General features: G+C 38.5%; 1 protein-coding gene across 3 annotated transcripts in view; it reads left to right on the top strand.

Annotated features, from left to right (window-relative positions):
- LOC110083788 (L-threonine ammonia-lyase) overlaps window positions 1–26931 on the top strand; it is a 64801-nt gene that overhangs the window by 23415 nt on the left and 14455 nt on the right. For all 3 annotated transcript variants that reach the window (XM_072995038.2, XM_072995037.2, XM_072995035.2), the window contains 6 exons: window positions 5438–5768; window positions 11618–11734; window positions 13556–13797; window positions 19027–19192; window positions 23273–23369; window positions 25083–25158. In XM_072995038.2, the coding sequence (XP_072851139.2) occupies window positions 5613–5768; window positions 11618–11734; window positions 13556–13797; window positions 19027–19192; window positions 23273–23369; window positions 25083–25158 (854 nt within the window). In that variant the 5' untranslated portion in view covers window positions 5438–5612. The remainder of the gene's footprint in view (window positions 1–5437; window positions 5769–11617; window positions 11735–13555; window positions 13798–19026; window positions 19193–23272; window positions 23370–25082; window positions 25159–26931) is intronic.

The raw sequence follows: 26931 nt of genomic DNA, 5'->3' as shown, positions 1-26931 counted from the left end.
AAAAAAACTTATTGTAGCAGTCTGGATGACTATAGTGACTTCACTCTCAGAAATAAGCAGGGAGCTATTTTGAACAACTGCAGAACACAGTGGATCTTTATGTATTTTCCCAACTGTGTAGTTGCAATCTTATAACCACACATTCGAAAAGGTTAGCAGCAAAGGGCAATAAAGAAAAAGGGCAGGTGGTAAATAGACAATGATCAATAGATGGCTTTTCTGAAATAATTGAAGAAGAGGCCAGTAGAGAAAGGGGAACAGAAGTAGCAAGAGAAGGGCCAATTATATAGATATTATTGTCAAAAGGAGTAGCAAAATCTTGACAAGAGAGGAGAGCAAGGTTGCAGGTGTGAGCTGAACAGTGAATTAAAAGTAGTGAAATGATACTGAGAATTCCTAGTGTTGGCATTACTTAATGAAGAATAGCAGTGCAATTTAACCACCACCAACAAAAAAAAGGAACCAAATTTACAGGGAGTATAATCAGGCCATTCCTTAGTCCTTCCCAAAGATACTCAGCTGCCTGAGCACAAGAAATATTTCCAATATAAGGAATAAGGAAAGGCTGAAGACATAGGAAGCAAAAAGTATTGGCAGAAAGTGGTGCAAATCTATCACAAGTATAGATATGTCATCTATACCCTACAAAGCTACATAAAATCAACAGATATATATCAGATAAGTGTAGGAGAAAATGTGGATGAAAGGGAACCTTGGAACACATATGGATTTTTTGCCTCAAAATAGAAACAATATGGTATTATGTAATCAATTGGACAGAAATATGAACTAATCCAAAAATAATGAAACAGTACTATTATTTTCAACATTTACAGGGGAAATGAGAAGCTACGTAATAAAGACCTAATTGCAAATATTATAGGTGTGAGGTTACTAAAAGCTGGAAACACCCAAGATCTTTTATTACAGACATTTTTTGATAGGATATGGCAAACACTCTTTTTATTTTTAAATTTAATTTTTTAAATATTTATTGTCATCCAATCTGTTTGTTCATGTTGCGATATCAAGTCGACTTTACGCCTTTCTACAATTTGATTGCCTTCCAGATTTCAATGTACAGTTACATCTTAGTTTAATTCTATGTTATTTACGCACTATCTGGTGACTCAAGCCATTTATATAATAAATCCCATTGTTCAGTTGCCTTTTGTATTGGACACTTCAACACTTCTGATAGAATATCCATTTCTGCCGCTTCCCATATCTTCTCAATGAGTTCCTCTTGTTTCGGTATCTCCGATTTCTTCCAGTTCTTAGCACGAAGAATTCTGGCTGCAGCGACTATATATATCACTAGGTAGTTCTTTGTTTTATCTATATTATCTGGTATAATGCTCAGTAAAAACAATTCTGGGGTTAGTGGAACATTACAAAGCAGTATTTTTTGTAACAAATTATGTTCTGCTATCCAATACTGTACTGTTTCGCTACTCTACAAGTCCACCACATATGATAAAAGCTTCCCTCTTGTGCTTCACACTTCCAACAACCATTTGACATTTCTGTATAAATCTTTCACAATTTTTGGAGTCATATGCCACCTATAAAATATCTTATATATGTTCTACTTGAAATTTACCAATTTTGTGAGCTTTATGTTATTTTTCCATATTTGCAACCATTAATCAATATCAATGTTATGTCCTACATTTTGTGCCCACCTCATCATTCTTTTACCTTGCATTTTAGTTTCAAGCAAATAATCATACATTTTCTTAATTACTTTATCTTTTGAGCCCAGCAGAAGTTTATCAAATATTGTTTGTTCTGTGTAAAAGCCCTCTATTTTATCTTTTCTATACCTAGATTCCACTTGTGCTCTGGACCACCAGTCTAGATATATGTTTTGTGTTTCTCGTAATTCTTCTTTGGGGCTTAACTCACAATCATTTTAATAGATCTTGATATCTTAAAAGTTTCGCTTCTGTCATGAGGTTAGCTTGTGTAAAGGCCTCTACAGGAGATATCCAGCCTTGTGTTTTTGTGTAAATCTGCTGGATGATCTTTTTCCAAGTCCCTAGAGGGGCTCTTCTTATCATATGCAAGTTGAAACGTTTCTGCTCTTTATCTTTTTTGTACCATAGAAAAGCATACCAACCTAACTGTAAATCATGTCCTCCCAACTTTAGTGTATCATTATCTAAAGTTATCCATTCCTTTATCCAGGCTAATATACAAGCTCTATAATATAATACCCAACCTGGGAGACCAAAACCTGCTCTATGTTTGGCATCTTGCATTGCTTTGATTTTAATTATTGTTTTTTTTACCTTGCCACACAAATCTCATGATTATCTTGTTGAGTTCTTGAAAAAATGACTATTTTAATATTATGGGAATTGTCTGAAATGAAAATAAATTTTTAGGCAGAACATTCATTTTGATGGTTGTTGTGGGTTTTTCGGACTCTTTGGCCATGTTCTTAAGGTTGTTCTTCCTAATGTTTCACCAGTCTCTGTACGTTAGGAAGAACAACCTTCAGAACACGGCCAAAGAGCCCTAAAAACCCACAACAACTATTAGATCCCGGCCATGAAAACCTTCGCGAATACATTCATTTTGATGGTTGCTATTCTTCCCATTAACAATAGCTGTAATTTGTCCCATCTCTCCAAGCTATTCTGTATCTCTTTAATCAACTTCATATAATTGTCTTTGAATAATGTACTCGTTTTCTTTGTGATCTGGATCCCTAAGTATCTGACTCTCTTCTTGAAAGTTAGTTACAGTGGTGCCTCGCATAACGTTTTTAATTGGTTCAAAAAAACACACCCTTATGCGAAAAAAACTTTATGCGAAACACCATTTCTCATAGGAATGCATTGGAAACCGGTTAATCCATTCCAATAGGCACGGATTGGCGTCCTTAAGCGAAAAAACCCATAGGAAACATTGTTAAACGATACAATGTTTCCTCCATTGGAATGTATTGAAGCCGACTCAATACATTTCAATGGCTTTGCAAAGTCAATTTTTGCAAATTTAAGTGTGTCATAAAAGGGTCAAAAATGGTTTAAAATGCTTGGATTAACTTCTGCACCCTCTAAAACGGATGCAAAAGTTAATTTGGCTTTGATCTGACTTTTCGTTAATTTATGGTGAATTTTTCCCCCCAACTTTCGACAGCTGTCAAAATCTGACAGCTCCATTGTTTCCTATGGGGGAGAAAAAAATTCACAAAAAATTAACGAAAAGTCAGATCAATGCCAAATTAAGTATGCACACATTTTAGAAGGTGCACTAACGATTCCAAGCATTTAAAACCGTTTTTCAACATGTTAAGACACTTTTGTAATTGAAAAAATGAACATCGTTAAGTGAAGCAGGGGACCTAAAACCAAAAATGTTAAGCGAAGCATGGTCCCAAAATCACCTTTATTAAAATATGCAAGTGAACTAAATGAGAAATTACATGATTTAGGAAATAATCTAGATTGCTCAGATGGTTGGTAACTTTCTAGGATGGAATGGGGATTTGAGATTAAGTGTAATTTTGTTAAATGGTGTGACTAGCGGTTGTTTAGAATCTTAAAATCCTTAGTAAGCAAGATGAATAGTTAATTGTATTATCTGTTTGTAATGTGATGGATTGTCTAAAATAAAGTTTTGTTAAATTTTAAAAAAATCTATCACAAGCAGAAGAGAATTGGAATTAAATGAATAAACAGCAGAATCCAAAGAACCAGCAGGGCTAACAGAAGACAGAGAGGAGAACAATCTCTCTGAAAAAGCCTCTACATCAACAAACTGAAGATCATGAAAGAGGATGAAAATAAAATGCCAGTGAGGTGGGATATAGATGATAGCAAAGAGCTACTAAGTAAAAGAGAATGGCAAGAAACTGGTAACAGAAAAGATCAAAAATGGACTAATTATGACAGAGAACAAGATCAAGACAGGAATCACCAATGTGGAAAATGGATCCAAGACTTTAGAAGAAATGAAGCAGTAAGAGAAATGAAACAAGAGAGCAGCAAAATCAGATGGGTCATTCGCAGGAATAGTAAAATGCTCTAACATCGAAACATGTGAGTAGGAACCCTTATTTTCAGGGTTCTTCCTCAAATGTAAAGGCTCCATTTATTTATTTATTTATTTATTTATTTATTTATTTATTTATTTATTTATTTATTTATTTATTTATTTATTTATTTATTTATTTATATCCTGCCTATCTGGTCTGGCCGACCACTCTGGGTGGCTAGGTCCATGTGACCAGAAGGTCCATGTGACCAGAACATTCTTTTCTTCAGATGCATCATGTGGAGAAAACAGCAATGGAGAGGGGAGAAGCTAAGGGCTGCTCTCTAACTTGTTGCCAAGAACTTCATAAGTAACGACTGAACAGGGCTTTGCTTTTGCATAAATACGTGTTCAATACGTGGGGGATCTCACTGGCAATTGTGGGAACAGATATTGCTTTATTATGACCATAGGTCAGTCTTTTTAAAATGAAAATAACACGAAGCAATCTTAGGAACTATGTTTAGCAAAGGTAGAGAATGTTCAGTAATTAAGCACGCTACGGTTCTTAAGATTCTTTGGGGTGGTGCAACCAAATGATCCTGAAATTTTGCTTTCCACTGTACCCATTTTTATTTTTGGCACATAGGGCAAATTCCAGGAATCTTACAGTCACCTCTTGGGGATTGCAAAGCAGGAGGTAGGCAGCAGTGCTCTGTTGACAACATGAATAGAATTTTGGTCATCTGTGCATCGGGGCAGGGGGGACAAGGAAAGGAAAGCAAAGGAAAGATCTGCTACAAAAAAAGCAGACAAATTCAGAAATAAGTTATTTGTGGAAATTTTTTAAAAGCTATGTGGCCCTTCTTTATACATAATCTCCAGGATGATACCTTTATTAGACCACTAGAAAAATCACAAGCAGTGAAGTTTTAGAAGATTTACAGTTCAACTCTTGAGAGGTTTTGCAGGTCACTTTGAAGCACTTCAGAATGAGTCAAGAGTGCTGCTCAACTCGAAGAAACCAGAAGTGTGGTCACACTTGTCTGACCTATCAGGTGAAAACAGAAGAAAAATAATTATAATAATAGATTGTTTATTAATTGTTTTTGTGGGATTTTTTTTGTATTTTATTTTTCTTGTGTTTTTGCCTGTTATCCTTGCACAGACTAACACAGCTACCTCTTCTAAAACTGCTGTCTGATCTAGTTGCTGCAAAACTCCCAAGTCAATCTTTAGGCAAGGCTTTTGTGATGTATTCTTAGCTTTAACCAGCTCACATCTTGTGACTTTTGCAGCTGACTCAGTGGTTTACTCACTTTATGTTTGTGTGTTGTGATGTGTGAAAATAGATGTGATGCGAGAAAAATGCAGACATTTTCAAACATCCAGTTCTACGTTTTCACAGGAAATAATGTTTCACAGTATGCTTTTCTTCTTTTCTCCTTAGGGATGAAAGTAAAGTAGGAAAACTAGATAACCCCACACACTGCGAACTTCACTGCTGTAAGGATGGACCAGTAAGAAATGGCCATATTGGACTGCGACCACCTTCTATCCATCCTGAAAGACTGAAAGACTTTGGCGAGGAAGATTATCTAAACGGGGGAGTGAAGACTTGGGAAATGAAGTTAACTAGTCCTAATGAAGAACTCTTAAGAGACTCAGTCAGCCACCCAGACAGAATTAACCAATCAGCGTACAATAAATTTATTAGGTTTGAAGATATCAGTGCAGCAGCTTTCAAAATCCAGTGTGGAGTACAGAAAACACTTTGTACGGTATGATTATTTGTCCTTTCCCATTACTAGTTTGCAAGGTTTGCCAAGGCATTTGGGGAAGCAGTAACTTCTGAGACACTCTTCTAATTTTAGTGGAGTAGTAGTTATTATGGAGACTTTGATTTTGCTTTACCCAAGGTATGGATTATTCCAGATAACTTCGATCAAGACCATTTATAAATCACGTTTGTTCAGACAGGCTGCCTGTCATTTAGAGTTTCTTATCTTGAGGAAGGTCAGGATAACAACTATCATTTCTGCCCCCCCCCCCCAATGATACATTGGAGAGTGACAAAGCTATGTAGTCTATCTCTGCTGTCAGCCCTCTTCTGTTCCTGCCCACATAATCTGGCATGTAGGAGAAATGGCTCTGTGCATGCGGAGCGCCACAGAAAAGCTGGATGCTTCGTTACACAAAAAGATGAGCAATCAATTTTTCTCTCTTGTGTGGAGGGACTCCTCATGCATCTATCCACTTTGGTGGGATGTGCAGCCACCATATTAGTAGGACTTGAGTGGCATATTAGTAGGACTTGAGTGGCATACAACCTCTTTATGTCAGTCATGTATTTGAAAGCATTAGGGGCAGGGCTTTTCTGCAGTTTCAAAAGGCAAGACAAACACCGAAGAGTGGAAACTGCATGGAAGCAGATTCTAGCTAAATAAATACCAGAGCTTTGTAATAAAAGAGAGCTGTTTGACAGTGGGACAGTTTGCCTCTCATGTTGATGGCCTCTCTGTCACTAGAAGTGTCTAGTGACGTGTCCAGCATTTGGCAGTCAACAGGGACATTGAGGTTGCATTCTGCATGTTAGGGCCTACACTGAGCAAGGCACTGAACTAGACTAGGGGTAGGAAGCTTTTGACTCCTGAACTTAAATCTGGAGCAGGACAGTGCCCCAGAGATTGCCCTGGCAGCTTGGATTAGGCTCTACAGGCCTGTGGACAGAAGAATCCTCACTGTTTTCTCTCATCACTGATTAGCGATAATGATGGGGAATTCCCCGGCATGCCACCCTCCATCCTAGCTGCATACATGGAAGGCAGAGGAGAGACAAAGCCTGGTACTCAGCTACAACTGAAGAAACTCCAGATAGCACTTCATCTGGGTGTGTGATGATGTCAGGAAGCATGGTCTCTCCCCTGATGTCTTAGCTGTAAAAGGACTGGAGGGTGAATCTTCCCCCTAGGCCTTAAAAGATCCCACCATCATCCCATAACATGATCTCCAAAGTGCCTCAAAAGTGTGATTCTAACAGTCCCATGCATAGCTTGTCTCTGTGGCCATGGTGCTTTACTCTGAGAAGGTCTTTCTTGGGGCAAGACATGTAGGCCTTGGCAGTTCAACCTACCTGATTTCTGGAGCCCTGCCAAGCTGCTTTCCTGCTGCAGCCTTTGTCATGGGCACAGAGGAGCAGGGCAAGTTGGGCACCCCAGAACTCCTGCCATAGTAAATTCTTGAGCCGTTATAGGGTCACGGGGGATGTAATTCTCCATCCCTCTTATACTGCCACTTGAGGGGAAAGGCTGCCCTGTGATTCTGAAATAAAATTTAATTTAGAACAAATTCAAGTGTTTAGAATTCTGAACATTGAAAATCACAAACTGAAATGTAAACATGTTAACCAACTCACACATTAAACAGAATGAGGTGTTAAAATTCTACACTATATTTCACATTACAGTATGTGTGTGTATGTGTGCATAAGAGAGAGAGAAAGAGAGATTTCAACAGTTTCTGTATATAGAATCACTGCTATTTTTTTCCCTGTCACATGCTCTAGTATTTTTATGTGCAGGAAGGTAGTGTTTCAATTTTAACATGACAATTGTGTTCAAAAATAAAGTATTTCCACCTGGAATAGCAGTATTCAGAATTCTGTTGCTTTATAGCCCTTTTGTTACTTCATGGTGTGGAAGCTTGCTGAAGTGCACCTCTTCCTGTCAAGGCCCCATGGGAGAAGCTTTGTTGAGCACTTGGATCAGAGACCAAAAATCTGACTCATGATTTTTTTTCCAGGCCAGTTATCAATTGTTTTCTTAGTGCCACTTTTCAGCAGAGATATGTAGACCTGGCTGGGTAATATGTCATACTGCCCTTATGCACAGGAGGAAGCCCACTTGTAGTGGCAAACTGATGAATAATCGAGATGTCTAATTCAGTACCATTAACTATCACTTGTTTTCCTTCCTACCATGGTATTTTCACAGAGATATATGCCTCAGAATCTGACATGAAAAAGCCGTATTTATTTTGTGATGGAACAGAACAGAACAAAACAAAACAAGATATGTTAGTGAGGAAAATCACATGATGACAAACAGAGGGCTTTCACCAATTCAGGGAGCACCTCTTCTAGAAATGTGCAAAATGTATCATCTAGTATGATCCCTAGATAAAAATGTTTAGATGGGACCTCATCTACACCTTTGGAAAAAGTGAATAGAAGCACTACCATTTGGGGGTGATGAATCTGGCCCTTCAGAAGATGTTTGGAACATAGTTCTCATGGTGGTTGAGGTTGATGGATATTGGAGTCGAATAACCTGAAAGGCTGCAGCTTCCCTACTGCAGCCTTGTGGCTCATTTGCTGGGCAATATATATTGTAATGCAAGAGACAAAATCAAGAAATGTCAGAATTTTCTCAACTCCCTGGGAGACTGGAACAGTTGTAGGGGGGAAGAAATAAAGAAGTGACATATATCTGTTGCTTGTAACAGAGGAGAACAGGAAATATGACCAGTGTTACCTACCACTTGCAGTGGAGACAGAGGGTCAAACTTCATGATCGCTTAGCATGTTTTTAGAAGTTTCTTCTGCTGGTGAAAGAAGTTTGTCATAGCCCATGATTTTCCTTTAGTACATATCTTGCACTTACATGCTTTGGGCTTAGTTCTTTATTGGAGAGCTAAGACATTTTCAATTTGTAAGTGTGATTGCCAAACATCTCTGAGGAAATCTTGTTGAGGTAAGGAAAATGATCAGAGGAAATATACGTTCCCTTTAATGTCTAGCTTGACTTCAGGCCTAGATGAGCTAGATATTTTATTCATTTTGGATTTAAACATTTTGCATACGGCTGATACATTCAGATTTGACTGTGCCTGTTTTATATTTAGTAAATGAGAATAGAGATGTACAAACTACATGTATGGCTGGTAAGGGGCTTTTAAGATTTTCCAAATACTTTTTTGAGTATCGTCATCATAGAACTGCAGAGCTGGAAGGAACCCTATGGATAATTGAATCCAGTCAAGGAGGCACAGTGGGGAATCGAACTCCCAACATCTGGCTCAGCAGCAAAGTCCTATCCAACAGTTCCTAGATAACTATTTAAGATCTGAGTCAAATAAGCAATAATGTGATTTATTCTTATTTCATTATATTCAAGACCTTGGTTGGTTAATGGGTTGACTATCAAGTAAATACCTAATAAGGCAATAAAGAAAGCCAGACATGTTGAGTTCATTTTTTTGTGGTATGCCAGAGCATAATATACATCTCATTTTGTATTCTTTCTTTGCTCTGTCTGGGATATATTTCGAACAAATGTTAAATCTTTGGGAATTCAGTGGATTCCAGAAAATATCTGGCACCACCCCAGTAGTCTGACACAAGCACAGTTCAGTTTCAATTCTTGTTTTAGTATTAGCTAAGACACATTAAGGTATGGAACTTTGAACATCTCAGAAAAAGATACAAACAAATATTTAGGGAATTGCTGTTGTATGTAAACTCCGATCCTAGTCAATTCAGATCTGAGCATCCTTAAGCTTTTTATTGGAACTCTAACTCTGTTGGATTGTGGCCTGTGAATTTGGGAATACATATTTGATGAGCTAAAGCAGTGATAATATTATTGAAGTAAAAAATGATTCGAAACTGCATGTTCTGTGAGATCTGCTACCAGCCAACTCTGTTCAAACCACATATTTGATATTCTATCATCAGAAAATCTTCTATTCTAGTCTTAGCTGTGTCTGTCTTTCAGATTGGCATTATACTTCCTGTGATAAGGATTGCTATTGATGATGCTAAATATTAGATTGTACTCCAAGATCTGTGTGACAGTCAGCATTTATTTATTTATTTATTTATTTATTTATTTATTTATTTATTTATTTATTTATTTATTTATTTATTTATTTAATATTCCGCCTATCTGGTTGGCTAAGACCACTCTAGGTGGCTATTATGACATAGTGATTAGATGGTTGGGCTGACGTTTGAGAGTTGTGGGTTCTAATCCCCATGAAGCGTTCTTGGGCTAGTCACTCACTCTCAGCCTCAGAGTGGGGGAGGAAGAGAGCCATATATGCCTTACACGGTAAGGAAACTGGAGTATAGCTTCAACAAATAAATACATACTTCAGAGAGAAATTGCAGACCTTTGCACTGACCGCAGAATTCAAGAGTTTGAGATGTACAGAATCTCAACTTCAAAACAAACAGTTCAGAATACTATGCTGTATGTTTTATGGCTTCAATGATGAAGGTCTGTGTACTAAAATTCTGAAAATTAAGATAGGGATTCTCTGGATTCCTTATATTCCTCTGAATCATTAGTGAAATATATTTTGCAAAAAGGTAGCAGCCCTAATGGAAAGTAGCCTAATACTACACTGAGTGTAGTATCTTGTACTGAGATATTTGGGATTTATATCTGGGATTCCAACTCTATCAAAAAAAAAAAAATAACCTTGCTGTCTGTGATCTAGGTTGCAATGTCTGTTGGGCACAGAGACAGCCATGTGGAGCCAGAGTGCAAAGACTAGAAAATGTGATTATTCAATGTGTTGTTATAATGGTATGCACCTATATCATAACGATATTGTTTCCACATATATCATAGTAAGTAATAATAATAATAGATTGTAGGACACATTACATTTATGGGTTGCATCGACAAGAAATTGAGTATATAAGAAATAGAAATGGATGAGTAGCAAAACGTTTCAGCTTAAGAAAGGAGTTCAATTGCTATGACTCAACTTCCAGATAAGAAATAGAAACATACATTTTCTAGCATCCAATTCATATACATGCTTCTAGCCTCACAGACAAGATGGCAGCAGGCAGATCCAGATTAATCTGTTTCACGACTTTCATGGCCATGTGTCCCCTCTAAACTATTGGCATGCATCTTTCATATGTGTCTGTGTAAAATGGATGATATCCAGTGTCCAGTATTTCCAGTTCAAACGCTATCTGACAGCAGGTCTCCTCTTAGATGTGTCTGGAGAACAGCTGTCAAGCACAGTATTTTAATTTTTATAGTTAACACAAACTCTTAATTTATGTTCATTGAATGGAAGTATGGACTAGTTTAAATTTTGCTAAACTTCAAGGTAAAACAATGTCAATTGGAGAATGTAGGGGGAAACAGTTTTATAAAATAACCCAGGTCAGGAATATAATCATTCTCCTGGTTTCCTAGAGATAGTAAAAATCTGTGGAAAATCTGTGGATGTTAAAAGTGCTTTGGATACTTGAGGACTTGGCTGGATCTGCATTTGGAAGCAAACCACCCTCTTTGCATCTCCAAGCCTGAAAGTTGTCTCAGAATATAATTTGTATTAGGTAATTGCATTTCTCTGAATGATGCAGTAGAGTTCCAAAATACTAAAATATTACAAAATGTATGTTTTCACTGAAACACTATCTAGAAGCTTGTATTTTAAGGTAAAAGATGTACAGAATTGCATATATTTGCAAAAAAAAAAATGTACAAATATATGCAATGCAAATGTTTCTATGATTTGAAAAAGGCGTAACATATTTATGAATGAATATACGTAAAATGTACAGCTTTTCAAAGTTAACTGATGGATGTCCCATTGTTCCCAGTATTCTAGGCTTTCAAAGCAGTATGGGATGGACCTATATCTAAAGAAAGAGTTCCTCCAGTACACAGGAACTGTGAAGGAGCGGGGTGTGCTTTACCTGCTGATGTCTTTGCAACAGGTAGGGAAACCAGTGGAGCAAAATTTCAGAGCGAAACAGCTGTTCACTACATTGCTTAATAAAGTAAAGGTAAAGGTATTTTGACCAGAGAATCTTTCACTCTCAAAAATAATTTTTCCCTTTACTCTGAATCTTTATACTAAATTTCCCAAGCTGAGAACAATTTATTCAAATCTCTCAGAGCTTGGAGAAATTAAGTCTTTGAACTATACCTCTCTTAGTGTCTCAGCCAGCACTGTGATGACTGTTACAGTTCAAAAAAAGTAATTTTTCTAAGCTCTAAAATCTTCTGTGAAGAATTGATTGAGGATTTCCACATGTAAGCCCTCCTTGCTCTCTACCACTGCATCGTCCTTCCAGTTCCTGAGTCTTGACCTTTCCATGTTTCAGCTTCTTTTCTTAGACAAAAAGGAGGGTCTGTTGTGCTTTTAATAACAGACCGAAAGAAGTTTCAACTGGTAATGTTTTTTTCTGTTATGGAAAACCTAAAAGCTTCACCTTTTGCCCCTCTAAATCTGCCTGCTGTTGGCAATACAGTAGGTCCACAGAAAAAAATGTCTTCATCTTCCATTGGCTGCATCCCATTCATTTTCTTGCTGGCTCCTTTTCCTAATGCTGAGCTGAAATGTGTTTGATTTACTGACTTGATGTTGCGGACCTTAAAGGGATGTTTTAGCAGTACTGACAGACATTGAGATTACTTAAAAAATTCTGATAGGTGCTGGACTGTTTCCAGTTGGATCACATCCAAACACAAAACTCTAATTTCTCTTGCTTCAGCAAGTCACATTCTAAATACTGCTCTTCGTAGTTTCAGATTGTGTTAATGATTATGTTAGTGTATAAAATAGCTGATTTCTCTGGCATCACACTGAGTACTTCATTAATAATTGTGAGCCACCAAGTTTATTTCAATATATGATTACCCTTTCCAGGGTTTTCTAGGTAGAGAATGCATAGAAGTGATTTACCATTCTCTTCGTCTGGGGGTCCTGGATCTGTGCAGCTTGACCAAGGCCACGCAGGCTGGCTCTACCCCTGGCTTTGCAGACAGATACCTAAGCTACTGAGCCATCAAGCACTATATGTCTCTCTCTGTAAAAGATTATATACTGTAGATATCAGTGTAGATATGCTTATGGAGAACAGAGATCTGATTCTGTACATAGTTGTGATAAATTGGCCAGTAAATCACACTATCATAGGCCTAATCAATCAGGATTTGATGATCCTGTAAAGTCATCTGTAAATTTCATTGTTTCAAATAGGCCTAATCTGTGATGTACTTTAACACAATGAATTGCAGTTAGAATAGGCCAATTTGGATCAAGGAAACCTATGGAGGAATTAACTCACTAAATCCACATTGATTCAATGTGCCTATGCTAATACAATTTATTATTCTGTGCCACAACATTTTGGCCAGTGTATTTTAGGGCTGTGATATTTCCTACAGATATTTTTGGGCAAAGTTTGCATATATAATCACTAAAGATTACATCTGTATGCATATGTGTTCCGTTTGGGATCTTTCTTTCCTTTTCTCTTGTGCTTTGGATGTTTCATCATCTGTCCAGATTTTATAATCCTTAATGGGAGTCAGCAACTGACGGCCAAATCTGGTCTCTCAGGAGTACATTCTGCCTCACAGTTGTCAACCCAGCAGCAAGAAAGGGTCGCTATCTGTGGCAACAGATTTGCCTCTGGTCCTGTTTAAGAGGTCGTCTGCCTCTCCCCCTTTCCAGTTTGCCTTCCAAGTGGCTGTCTAATAAAAGTAATTGTTGACCAGTGCCCTTTGTTGTGGTATTTCATGTTCTGCAGGAACAGCAAAGAAAAGGTGTGATTGTTGCGTCAGACAGCAACTTTTCCATGGCAGTAGCGTATCATTCCGCACAGAAACAAATCCCCGTGTTTGTCATCATGCCCACCAGCACTTTGCCAACCCGAATTAAAATGTGCCGTGAGTATGGTGCCATGGTAATTTCTTATGGATCTACAGCAAGAGATTCCCAACTGCATGCCAGGAGGCTAGCACAAGAAAATGGCTACTTGTATCTTGAAGAGTAAGTGGAGATTTTCCAAATATGAGTCCATAATAATCTGAAGCCTTTTAATGTTTTCCAGACCTAAACAAACAGAAGCCTCAAGTAGAAATTCTCCACTTCTCTCAGAAGTGGGGGTCTTACTTTTAGCAGTGGTTTTAATACGTTTGTTCTCCCCCCAACCAAAAAAAAGTGCTTGGTTTTTTTGTATTGCCACTGCAAGTGGCAGAGACAGCAGGCATGTTGCCAAATAGTGTCCTGTTATTTCTAGGGAGAAAAGAAAAAAAAAGAAACTTTTAAGAATGTGTCTCAGAATCATGGGGGACGTGGTGGCGCTGCGAGCTAAACCGCAGAAGCCTGTGCTGCAGGGTCAGAAGACCAAGCAGTCGTAAGATCGAATCCACGCGACGGAGTGAGCTCCTGTTGCTTTGTCCCAGCTCCCGCCAACCTAACGGTTTGAAAGCGTGCAAATGCAAATAGATAAATAGGGACCACCTCGGTGGGAACGTAACAGCGTTCCGTGTCTAAGTCGCACTGGCCATGTGACCACGGAAGATTGTCTTCGGACAAAACACTGGCTCTATGGCTTGGAAACGGGGATGAGCACCGCCCCCTAGAGTCGAACATGACTGGACAAAAATTGTCAAGGGGAACCTTTACCTTTACCTTTTACCTCAGAATCATCTTGTCTAAGAAATGTTGGCTCAACACTTGTTGTCCTTCTTCATTGTTCTGCATCTTCCTTGTGGCTTCACATAGTGTACTACATTTCTTTTTCAAATTGAATGAGAATGGTTGGAATTTTCATGAGATTACTTTTTCTTTTCTTTTCTTTCTTCCTTTTGGCCCAGCACTTCATCCAAATCAATGCTCCAGCTCAGTAGTTCCCGATCTTAGGTAACCTGGGTTATCTTGGACTGCAGCTCCCAGAAACCCTGATCAGTACAGTTGGTAGTGCAGCCCGAGAACACTTGGGTTCAAAGGAAACCAAAGCAGAGGGTAACCACACATATATGCTGGATTTTTTTAAAGGTCAATTTTAATAATCTCAGGTCAATGATAAGTCAAGTCCCATGGCAGGAGATCCTAACAAGAAAAGGAGCCCAAAAAGGGTGAGAGTTTCTAAAAAAGGAAATTCTAAAGGCAAACTATAAACAATTGCAATGAGGAAAAAAAGGCGGGAGGCAGCAAAAAAGGGCATTGTGGCATCACAAAAAGCTCAGAGAGGACCTGAAAACAAAAAAGGACACTTACAGGAAGAATACAGACAAGTAGCAAGGAATTGCAGGGATGCCATTAGGAGGGCAAAAGCTGAGAATGAGTTTATGTTAACTAGAGACACTAAAAGCAACAAAAAAGCATTCTTCAGGTAGTAAAGTGGTCACTATCTGAGCACTTAGAGAACAATTTAATAACTAGAAGCCAAAATGGATTTCTCAAGAACAAGTCCTGCAAGATTAACCTGATCTCATTTTTTTTGATCAAGTAACCCCCCCGATAGATAGAGGGAACACTGTAGATATATTATATCTTGGCTTCAGCAAGGTTTTTGACAAAGTGCCCCATGATATTCTGATTAGCAAACTACCTTGATGTGGGCTGGATAGAACAACTGTCAGGTAGATACGCTGTTGGCTACAGAATCATACTCAGAGGGTGGTGATTAATGGCTCCTTCTCAAAGTGGGTAGAGGTAATAAGTGGGGTACCCCAGGGCTCAGTCCTGGGCCCTGAGCTTTTCAACAGTTATATTAATGACCTGGATCAGAAGATACAGGGAATGCTAATCAAATGTACAAATGACAAAAATTGGGTGGAATAGCTAATACCCTGGAAGACAGAAACAACATTCAAAATGATCTGGATAGGCTTGAGCACTGGGCTGAAAACAACAGAATGAAATTCAAAGTACTGTGCCTAGAAAAAAGAAACCAAACACACAGTTACAGGATGGGGAATACCTGGCTCAGCCATACTATGAATGAGAAAGATCTTGGAATAGTTGTAGATAACAAGCTGAATATGAGCCAACCGTGTGAAGCAGCTACAAAAGAGGCAAATGCTATTTTAGGCTGCATTATCAGAAGTATAGTCTCCAAATCTTGTGAAGTACTAGTTCCCCTCTCTTCTGCTCTAGTTAAGCCCCACCTTGAGCATTGTGTCCACTTCTGGACAACACACTTCAAGAAGGTTGCTGACAAATTGGAACAAATTCAGAGGAGGTCAAGAAGGATGGTTAGGGAGCTGGAAACCGAAGACTGAAAAATCTGAGCATGTTTAGTCTTTTCAAATACTTGAAAATACTCTTCTGTCATACAGAGGAAGGGCAGGATCTGTTTTCTATAATCCCAGAGTGCAGGACAAACAACAATGGGCTCAATTTACAAGAAGCCAGATTTTGGTTTAATATCAGGAATAACTTCCTAACTGTTAGAGCACTACAGCAATGGAATCAATTACCTCGAGAGGTGGTGAGTGCTCCAACACTGGAGGTGTTAAAGAGAAATTTAGACAACACCTGGCAGATACTCTTTGATTTGTATTCCTGCATTGAGCAGGGGAGTTGGACTTGATGGGCTTATTGTCCCCTCCCAGCTTCCTGATTCTATACCCAAGATTGGGAATCACTGCGTTTAGCTGATCAATTTTTCTTGTTTCTCAAACATTTCATCTCTAACTATGTTGAAAGAGTTCAAAGATAATTTCTATGCTGAAATAATTCCTATCATAGGAACATGATTCCGTTTTCAAACAGACATTCTTAAACAAGGGATTATACCACAGGAAATATGGGAAATATAATAATGGGAGAAAAATACAGCAAAACAAAATCTGCAGTAAAAATTTGTCCTTGTATTAAACAGCTGCCACCACTTTGTAAATTGGCTTGGCAACTAACATTTCCTACTAGAGCTACTAGCCTAGTTAACCAGAAAGAATGGTTCAAGTCATCTTGCAATGGAGAAAAATAATGGTGATTATTTCTCCCCCCCACACACACACACACATTGCAGGATGCTTTTTGCACGAGCGCATCACTGCAAAAAGCTGTCAAATCTGTTATGAGCCTTGCTGTAGGTGATGGTAGTAGACAAATGACAAGCCACTAGTACCAGGTGACTGAAGAATAGTCCTCTCTGGATGGGAATGTGAGTTATGTGAATCCAGGTCAATAGGCTTCGCCAGTAGGATAAATCAGCTCTTAAGCACAACCTTTGTAAGAAAGACATCTTTATGTTTGGAGTGCAGTTAAGAGGAAACACAGAATGGGAGTGAGTTCCATGAAGGGGCCAAACTCTGGAGGTGCCGATGCTATCTCATGTGAGAGTTTGACTTAGGCTCAACAATACTTTGTGTTTCTACTTATCACCTCCCTAACACCAAAAGACCACAGATGTCTGTCTAAGAACAGGGTTTAGTGATGTGCCAATCCTCTTATTCCTTATTTCCAAGTATAAAAAGGGACTTTCATTTTGTTTGTGTGAAGAAAAGAATAAAATATTCATTTTATATATTCCAAGTGGAATATATAACTCACGTATTGGCCACAATAAGAGTTACAGTATCTTGTTGAGATGCTTTGGAATTGGAATAAAATATTTCTTCCTGCCAGCCATGAACCCTAAATGAAAAACATCCTAGATATTTATTTGGATTATCCATTTGATGCAGCAAATGGAATAAAGAGCTTCAAATACTGTTTTGTATTATCCTTTCCATTATCCTTCAAGTTCATTCTCCAAAGAAAAAATAACTTTCTCTAAATAGCTCCCCCCCCCCCCAATTTTCTAACTATGATATATTTTAAACCTTGTTGCCTTCTGTTTACCCATAATCTGTTCACTGAAACAGTTTGACCAATTAAGATTTAGGTCACTTGAAATCCTTCTTGTTAGCCTTCAGGGAGGTATTCCAAGTTGAAGGTCAAGGTATCAAGCTTTGGCTCTGGATGATGGAAAGACTTAGGCAGTGTTGATCTGCTTTAAGTTTGCACAACAGGCTGAAATGGAAAGCCACAATTTCCTGTAAATTCCTCGCTCTTATGCACGATAGATTGGTTTTGCCCTCGTGTGGAAGAAGAAGTAAATTTGGAACAAGATCATTTCTATTGCTTGCATTATTAATGAGAGGAGAAAGCCAAAGACGGAGAGAGTGCCAAGGGGAACAGCCAAAGAATCTGGGTTTCCTGCTAGTTTCTGAGCCATGTACTCACTGAACTGATTCGTCAAAAATCTGGATAACCCCCAAACTATCCTGACAGGTCCCTGAGAGACAATGGCCATATTTATGCCATAAACTTAAACTGACTTAATAATGATTTCCTTTCCCCAGGAAATCCTGAGAAAAAGGCAAAAGAGTTTCAGCACATAAGTCTCAGCTACCTCGTCAAACTAGAATGCACAGGTTTTTGTTTTTTGTTTTTTTTGCAGGGAAACATGATAGTTAAACTGAAGTGGAACTAATATCTAGTCCGGAATACAGTTGTGCTCTTTTTTTCAAATCCTTTTGTTAGTTCAGGTGATTTGCTACCAATGCGTTTTGAACTGTCGATTTCTTGTTGCACACGTTAAATACAAGTCATGTGACTAGAGAGTGTTTTCAGGCATGAAGTACCAGCAGAAGGATTAGCCATGGAAAGAGAGTACGACCATGAGCAGTAAGAGTTGTATTGAGTTTTCTTATTGTTTGTGTTCCCAGAATGTCCTGAGAAGAGACGGGGCCACAGGACTTAATTTTTGAATAGAGTTGCAAATGTTTTTCCAGGCATATTTTGGTGTGGTCAGTGTTTCATTATTTGAACAAAACATAAAAAAAAGTAATGCAGATGTCTGTCTAGAACAAGGATCTCCAAACTTTTGAGCGTGAGGGCCACATCATATATTTTCCACATTTTTGAGGGACAAAGGAACATGTGGATGTGCGCACCTGCTCACCCACACCCCGCCTGCCTGGATGTCCAGATGCCTGCCTGCACACACGCACGAATCCCTGGATGCTCGCCCCTGCGCATGCACACACACATGGACTGAAGGGAATAGGATGGATAAAATGGCAAGGTGGGCCAGATGTGGTCCATGGGCCATAGTTTGGAGACCCCTGACCTAGAACTAGAAGCCATGAAATATTCAACTCTCTCCATAAAGGCTGTAAAGTTACTACTGTACTGTGTTGTTTCTTTTTCTAGGAAGAAGTCATCTAGATCTTATTCCTTGTTCGTGAACAAAACTTTTCTTTCTGCTTTTTTTTGCAGAGAAGACAGTGCTGTCTATCTGTCGGGTTTGGGGACCATGGGTCTGGAAATCTATGAACAAGTGCCAAAACTGGATGCAGTGATATTCCCAGCAGGGCCCCACTGTGGATTGCTAGCAGGCTCAGCTGCTGCACTGAAACATTTAAACGCACGCATTTCTGTGATTGTAAGCATCCGTGGTACAATTTCACCTCCGATGTGTGTATTCTGGAAACTTTAATTATTGCATATTCTTCCATCTTAGCAGAATTCAATGAATTTGCTGAAGGAATGAACTAAATAGAAAGATAATGGACTTTAATAAATTTAATAGAAAAGGAAAGCCACACAGCTTCCTGATATATGATATCAAGAGACCAAGAGCTTGAACTTAGTCTGTTGTGTCGCTGATCAAATTATATCACCAAATCCAGAGTTTGGAATATTAGTATTAAAAGCCTAATTTGTTAAGATTTTACTTACAGCCCAAATGACCATGTTGACCCTATAGTTTTCTATCCTGGAAAGCTCCCTTAGCAACGTAGAATGTTGACCTTCCAGGGTTCCATGTTGGGCAATGGACCTCCAGAAACAGAAATTCTCCCTGAACATGAGGATTCAGAGAGGGGGATGGAGGCAGAACTCCTATATTCATTCTTGACTTTGACCCATTCATGTTCAGTGAGCAGTTTAAAAAAATGCTTGAACATGCCTTATTAATGGAGACAGAAAGGAACCAGAGCTTGATATGCACCCAGATTACCCGTAAGATTCCCAATGTTCCACTTGATGTGCATGCAGGAGCACATGCTCATTCACCAGTTTTCTTACATGGATCAGTATGAAGTCACATTAAAAAAATACAAATAAAGAAATAAAACCATTTTCTCCTGCAATCAAACCATGCCTCACTTTCCATCAGTGCTAAGCCTGACAACTTGACCAATTTAAAACAAAGGGTGTTTGATTTCAGAGGCCTGAGTAGTGTTTAAACCTCTCTGTTACTTTGTTTTACATACTACAGTATTTCTTTGCCTGCCAAAAGAATTTCCTTCCAATTTATGGATTAAAAACACTAACAGCATCACCGTAGACCTACATTAACCAATAAAATAGTTAAAAGAAGTCCAAAACACACAATTAAGTCAGTAGGTTTTGAAAGTACTAATTTTAGCTGGATTATAGACTAGATTTCTGAGGGTAAAGGATCAGATTTTAAAATAATTCAGTGAGAGCATGAGTTGGACGTAGCTAGTTGGCACAGAAGTTGGGCAGTGATCCGATCTGGGAGATGACAAAGAGCTGAGGGTGTACAGATCCCTTTGTCCTCATCCACTACTTACCCGTCTAAAGTCGTGCCTGCCAGTGTGACCCACAAAGGCTTCATATGTTGCCCAGTGCAGAGAAAATCAGTAGTAGCATGGGTAAGGTGACAGCCAGGTTTCTGATGCAATGAGAATACCACAACATAACTGTTCAGGTTCTGGAGAAATTTATGAAGGTAATTTGATTTGTGGCGATCAGGCATAAGAGCCAAATGTATTCAGATCTTTGAAAGAAGAAATAGTGTTGGAACTGCTCTGTTTTGAGTTACTTATTTTAGGGAGGAGGATGTTGATGAACCCTTGATCGGAGCTGGTAGGATTCTACTTATGTATTGTGTTGCGTCCTTATTTGTCTCTTGTCACTTGCTATGCTGGATAGCCTTGGGTCTGTGAAATTTTTAGTGTCAGGAAACCCAAACTACACAACTACTGATTTATCTATTACACTGGTTCTTAACTTTGGGTTACTCAGGAGTTTTGGACTGCAGCTCCCAGAAGCCTTCACCACCAGCTGTCCTGACTGGGGTTTCTGGGAGTTGCAGTTCAAAAGCATCTGAGTAACAAAGGTTAAGAGCCACTGGTCTATTATTTGAATGGGAAAGGGGAGGGATTTGTGTGCTGCTCCATATTCAAAAGATAAATTCCAGTTCATGAGAGAAACTTTGTATCTTGGAGAGCTTTTTACAGTACTGTATTTACGAGAGGCATCCAAGTATTTCATCCCCTCCTTCACTTTGCTGGCTAAATTGCTACAATCCAGTGGTACAAATCATGTAAATTATAGCTAAGTTCTGGTTCAAGGTTGAAAGATGTAAAGGTGAAGAACAATTTAGTTATCAACAAGGTTATAGTTTTGATATCTATTATGGGGAGGGGCAGTAGTTTCCCCAAGAATGAACTTTTTGATTCATCTGTAGATTGCTAAATGTAGAAAGTCATTTAAAGTAGGATTTACACTGTTGAAGATACCAATTTTAGATGCCTGTAGATAAATTCTTGGAGATGAAGCAGCAAATATGATGGTTAAAATCCTACTCTCAAATGAAAAAAAAGGCTGCTCATCTACTGCCCCAAAGCACTTAAAGCACTCTCTGGGTGGTTGACAATTGAATTATCCATATCTCCATATCTCCCCGCCCCTGCAAGCTGAGTACTCAGATTTTACTGACCTTTGAAGGATGGAAAGCTGAGTGAACCTCGGGCTGGCTACCTGGACTTGAGCCTGGGTTGTGAGCAGAGTTAGGGCTGCAGTATTGCAGCTTAACCATTGTGCTATGAGGCTCTAGTTGACATTGTGACATTACAATGTGTCACATTAGAGATGTGTTGGGAGATATTGAAGCTTCAACCTACTAACCCAACTGAAACATTGAACTTTCTTATTCTTCAGATTGATGAATTAAAAGATAATCTGCACAATACAGTTTAAACACAGTTTGTTCAGTATCTCAGTGAGAAGAAAGTGCTTGAGTATTTATCTGTTCGTGGTTGATAATTCACCTACACAAATAGGAAATACAGAGGTAGTTACGTATTATTGATGAATATTTCTCAAAGGAAGAACCAGACTGGAAAACATTAGTTGTTGTACTGATATGTTGCTGCCATGTACTCTAGGGCTGCTGCAAAAATGTGCAACTTTGGATGTATTAATTTGCAAGTTATACTGTATGATCCATTCAGAAATACCTGAAAGCAGATTCTTTAACTGTCTGGTGTGTGTCTGATAGCAGAATAATTAGAAATCTTGCTAAAGCCAATGCACTAAATAGATAAATTTTCAGTGTAGTTTGTGAGGTAGGTGCAGACTGAAGTGAGATGACTGTTGCATGGCAATATGCTATTTATACACTGAGCTGAGTGAATAAATTAAATAGTTTTTTGTTGAAGAGAAATCTAAGTTAGCAGGACTATTCAGTAACACTGAACAGATCCCAAAATCAATAGACATATTTGGGCCTCCCAAATGAATCCAAGTACAAGGTCAACGGATTTAATGTTTCCACTTTTCAGCTAACATAGAATCTTTAAGAATTACCGCATTTTTCGCTCCATAAGACGCACCTTTCCATAAGACGCACCAATATTTTAGGAGAAGAAAACAGGAAAATATAATCTGTTTTCTTCGCTCCATAAAACGCACAGACTTTCCACCGCCCTGTTTTGTGGGGAAAAAGTGCGTCTTATGGTGTGAAAAATACGCTAAGTTTGTTATTTGAAAGGAAGGGGTTGATGGGTGGTATTTAATATTTTAATTGCTTTGTAAGTATAACAGAGAAAAGTAAATGTGACTAAGAATTGTCACATAATACATAATGAGAATTATTTCATGTTCTTGTCTTTTAAAAGTGGAGCTGGTTTCTTTTGTGGCAAGACTCACACTTCTTGATAGCATGATTGATCACATGCTATCAAGATAAGACAGGTTGAAAATCACTTTTTAGGAGCACTTTATCAGTTCTTCTTGAGTATTTATACATTTATACAGCACCTGATTGCCCATCTCTCTTCTTGAGTATTTAGTTTGCATCAATGTACGCCTTTCCCATCACTATGGGAAGGCATATATTGATGCAAACTAAATACTCAAGAAGAGAGGTGAGCAATCAGGTGCTGTATAAATGTTTTTGTTTACAGTTCCCTTCAGTCTCATTTCCATGGCTAGTGGTTATTGGAGTTGCAAAGCAAAATAACTGGGTGCCAAGTTACCGAGTCCTGTCCTTTTATATGCCTCACAAGCCCTGCCAGAGTTGTGCAGAATTCTGAAGCAAGCATGCAGAGGTTGCTTGGCAAACTTGTTAATATTTCCTTGAGTACAGAAAATCTAAAAACCTGTGAAGCAATATAGCCATTTTTAAAAAAAAAATTGGAGATATAAAAGTAGAGATTAGATGAGCTAAAATGCTATAAACCATGATATGGGTTTGTCTCTTCTGCCTCAGGGTGTGGAATCTGAGGGTTTCCCTGTATTGCAGCAGTCATTGAAGTTTGGCTACCCTGTTGAAGAACGCAGCCGCAGCAACAGTCGATTTTATAAAGGTGAGAGACTGTGGCAGTAAATGAGGCCTGTGTCGTGGGGAAAAAGAGAGGCTAAGGTTCATGATCTTTCCCGTTTAGACATTATATATCTGTTATATCAATATGGTATTCTGCAAGTTTGCCCCAGCAAAAATATTTCCCTGTATATTTTCACAGTGCAAACAAAATCAAAAATAGAGTGACAACAGCATGTAAGAAATCACTGAAATGGTTGCCACAGTGTTATACCCTTTATTATTTCTTGGTTGAGGCAAATGCTGCCCAGTTAATAAAAAAAAATAGGATTTATTTTTCAATGCCTCCATTTTTAATGAGAACTATTATATTAGGTTATGACGATTGTACAAATAGGGCTAAGATTATACAAAAATAGGATCTGGGGGTCTATAATATATCCAGAGTTAACTGCTACGGGACCTTAGACACTTAAGGTAACATAACTTTTTTCTTCAACAAAAGGCCTGCTGGATAGATGAATTTAGAAAGCAACACCAGATACCCCCTTCCCTTAACTACCACAAGCTATGTATTATTTATTAAATGAGAATGATCCCTGTTCTCTGGTTGTGCATATTCCAGTGTGGTATTTAAGCTGTCCCTTCTTCACCTCAACAATTTCGTTGGGGCTTAACCACCTTAATGACTTTTTAATGAACTATGTAATTAAAATAATAATTTAAAAATGATAATAGAGGCAGTCCACAAGTGATACAACCTCACCAGTAGCAACTCTTGTGTCAAGCCTTACAACTCATTAAAACGAGTTGGGGAAAGCCAGCTCTCAATATGTTTGACTCCTGAACAAATTGCAAATGGAAGGATTACTGTTCTTGGGCAGGCCTAGAGCATCATTTTCTGGGAGATGCGTTCATCATGAAGTGGAAAGGAGCCCTATGTACTTTTCCCATTCTTTCCTCTAAAGTATTGAATGGTGGTCAGATTAAGACAGAACAGGTCACATGCTAAATCACAAAGTTGCAGTACAGGGGTTGGGAGTTCAGTTTTGCATTGTATCTCCCGGGAGAAGAGCCAACCTGTTCAGCTTTGGACAAGCTTCACAGTCCCCGAGCAACACCAGAAGGAAGGAAAAATGACTTTGAATATTTTAGATCTAGAAAACAATGAGAAGGGTCATGAAAAGTCAGCGATGCTTTTCATTAAAATTGAACCATTAAGTACAATAGTGATTTGGATTATTATTTCGAGCCAATATGTGAAGTTCATCATCCTTCACATTTTAACTCTTAGCCACATCTCTCTCTCTCTCTCTCTTGTGTACCTGAAGTAACTGGTGCTGTCTCCCAGATTTCTCCTTCTCCAGCATTTCCCTTTCCCTCTTCTAATCTTCTTGTCTAAAAAAATCAGCTCTTCCTGGACGACTGATTCCACAGGCTCCTACATCTTCCCTTCTTAATCCTCTACTTCTTCTACCCACCTTTTATTAAGTTCCTTTCTAGAGTATGAGCAGATCAGCCAATGACAGTCATTAAGTCCTTCCTCCTCTGTTCAGCTCTTCATTTCAACAGGGCAGTTCCATCAATTACTACCATAGACTTTACTACCATTTCCAAAAGTCCTTTACTATGTGACACTGTGGACTGCAAAATGGCGAACTACTGCATTTACTTTTTACATTTCTGTTTACATCCAGAGATAAAAAAAATAGCTTAGTACTAATTCCTTGATTTCTTTATGTGACATTTCAATCTACAGAAGTGAGTGGACCTTGTTTTGGCACCAACTCTTTACAGCTGACTGGGAAATTTGTTGATAAAGTTGTAACTGTGAGGTAGGTACAGGAAATGCATTGTTTTATTAGAAATGTTATGATGTGACCTTCAGATATTTCCAGGTGATTCAGAGAACCAATTCACACTTCAGGTTTTTTTACATGAGGCATCTTGGTTGTGTCAGAAGCTAAAGGTTCACGGGAAGAGTGCAGGAAGTGTCATAATGTCGAACAGGCACAGGGCCTGGACTATCCTTCAGCAGGGCTGGCCTCTGTCATCCCTTTTTTGGAGGTCTAGCCTCGGCACACACAAACATTTAAAGGGAAAGATTTCCTGAGAACATGGCAAATTCAGTTCTGGAGCCATTTTCTTTCTTTTTTAAAAATGGTTACTTCTATGTGTACACACAGAAAAATCTGTCTCTTTGATTATTCCATATGCTATTTGTGATTGGTGGTGTCCCTTGTGAAATTTGTTCTTTAAATTTGGGTTTCCTGAATCTAAATTTTAAGTTGGAATTGGCATTCATGATGATGATTTTAAGGTCATTTTTCAGTAGCTCAGACCACCACATACTCAACTTAGGGGACAGTTTAATGCAGCCCATGATAAGCCACTTACATAGTGAGTATGGGAGCTTCAGGAGAGAAATTAAGATAATATATTTCTCTCCTAAATCTTAAACGCTTCTATTTTTACTATTCTAGTTTAGCTATGTCCTCAGGTGTTCTTGTATAAGCCCTGGATATGTCACAACAAGTGGAATCAAACTAACCTGTATTGACCCAATGTAGTGAACATGGGATGAGATCCAATGATTGACAGAATAATATATAGCTGTGTGAAATTCACAGGATATATGGATATGTTCACCATCATATGTTTGTTTAATTTTGGGCAAATTGAAGGAGTCATGTTAATCACCCTGCATATAGAGCTAGTAGTTATTATCAGACCTATTGAATCAATGGGAATGAGATAAGTCAATACTTAAGTAAATTTCATTGATTCAATCAAGTTCCTTCTACTTGAACATTTAATTTAGGCCCTAGTTATTGCTGTGCAACAGAGCCAGAACAAGAGATTTTGTTACCAAGGACAGAACAAAAAGTCTCCCCCTTCTTTCTCCAGTTGAGGTGCGTAATATACTGGAAGTTATTTCAGTATGTGGCAAAAAATTCTATGAGCAGGAATCCCTCTTCCTAACAGTAAATCTTTAAGAACACATTAAATAACAAACCACTTGATTCTCTGTCATGACAACCCAAATCTGCTGCCTAAGTTGGCCTAATGGAACAGTCAGCACACCACATAAAGCTTATACTGTATTATGAAAAGCTTACCGGAGAGTGAACTCCACTGAACTTCTCTACCATGTTAAGGTGGCACTGAATATCCTCCCATTTCAGTAGCAGTTTTGGAATTAGAGCACTTGAGACCAGCAGGACAAATTACTTTTTTAAAAACCCAAATCCCACATTGATCGTGTTATGTTATTTGGCACTTTTTTTCCCCAGCCACTGGCTTCATTTGGCCAATGCTTCATATGGTACTCAATCCAATTGGCTCTGACAACCAACAGTATTTAGTTTACAATACTTTGTGATATCAGAATGTCACATATAGTATTGTGACATCATAGACCTGGTCTATGATGCAGGCAATAATGGAACAATGGCATTGCAGGCAAATGGGTTAGGACTGTTGTGGCAATGGCAGAGGAAAATGGCATCAAGATGAATTGCACTGAAGCTTCATGAGTTTGTTCTCAAGTTCAGCTTTATGGTCTTGCCTCTGATTCCTGGTCCCAACTAAAGTAGATCCAATGAAGC

This window comes from Pogona vitticeps, chromosome 3, assembly GCF_051106095.1.
Source record: "Pogona vitticeps strain Pit_001003342236 chromosome 3, PviZW2.1, whole genome shotgun sequence".
NCBI classification, from domain to species: domain Eukaryota; kingdom Metazoa; phylum Chordata; class Lepidosauria; order Squamata; family Agamidae; genus Pogona; species Pogona vitticeps.
The sequence above is the reverse complement of the archived record's forward strand: the minus strand, read 5'-3'. Positions and strand labels throughout refer to the sequence as shown.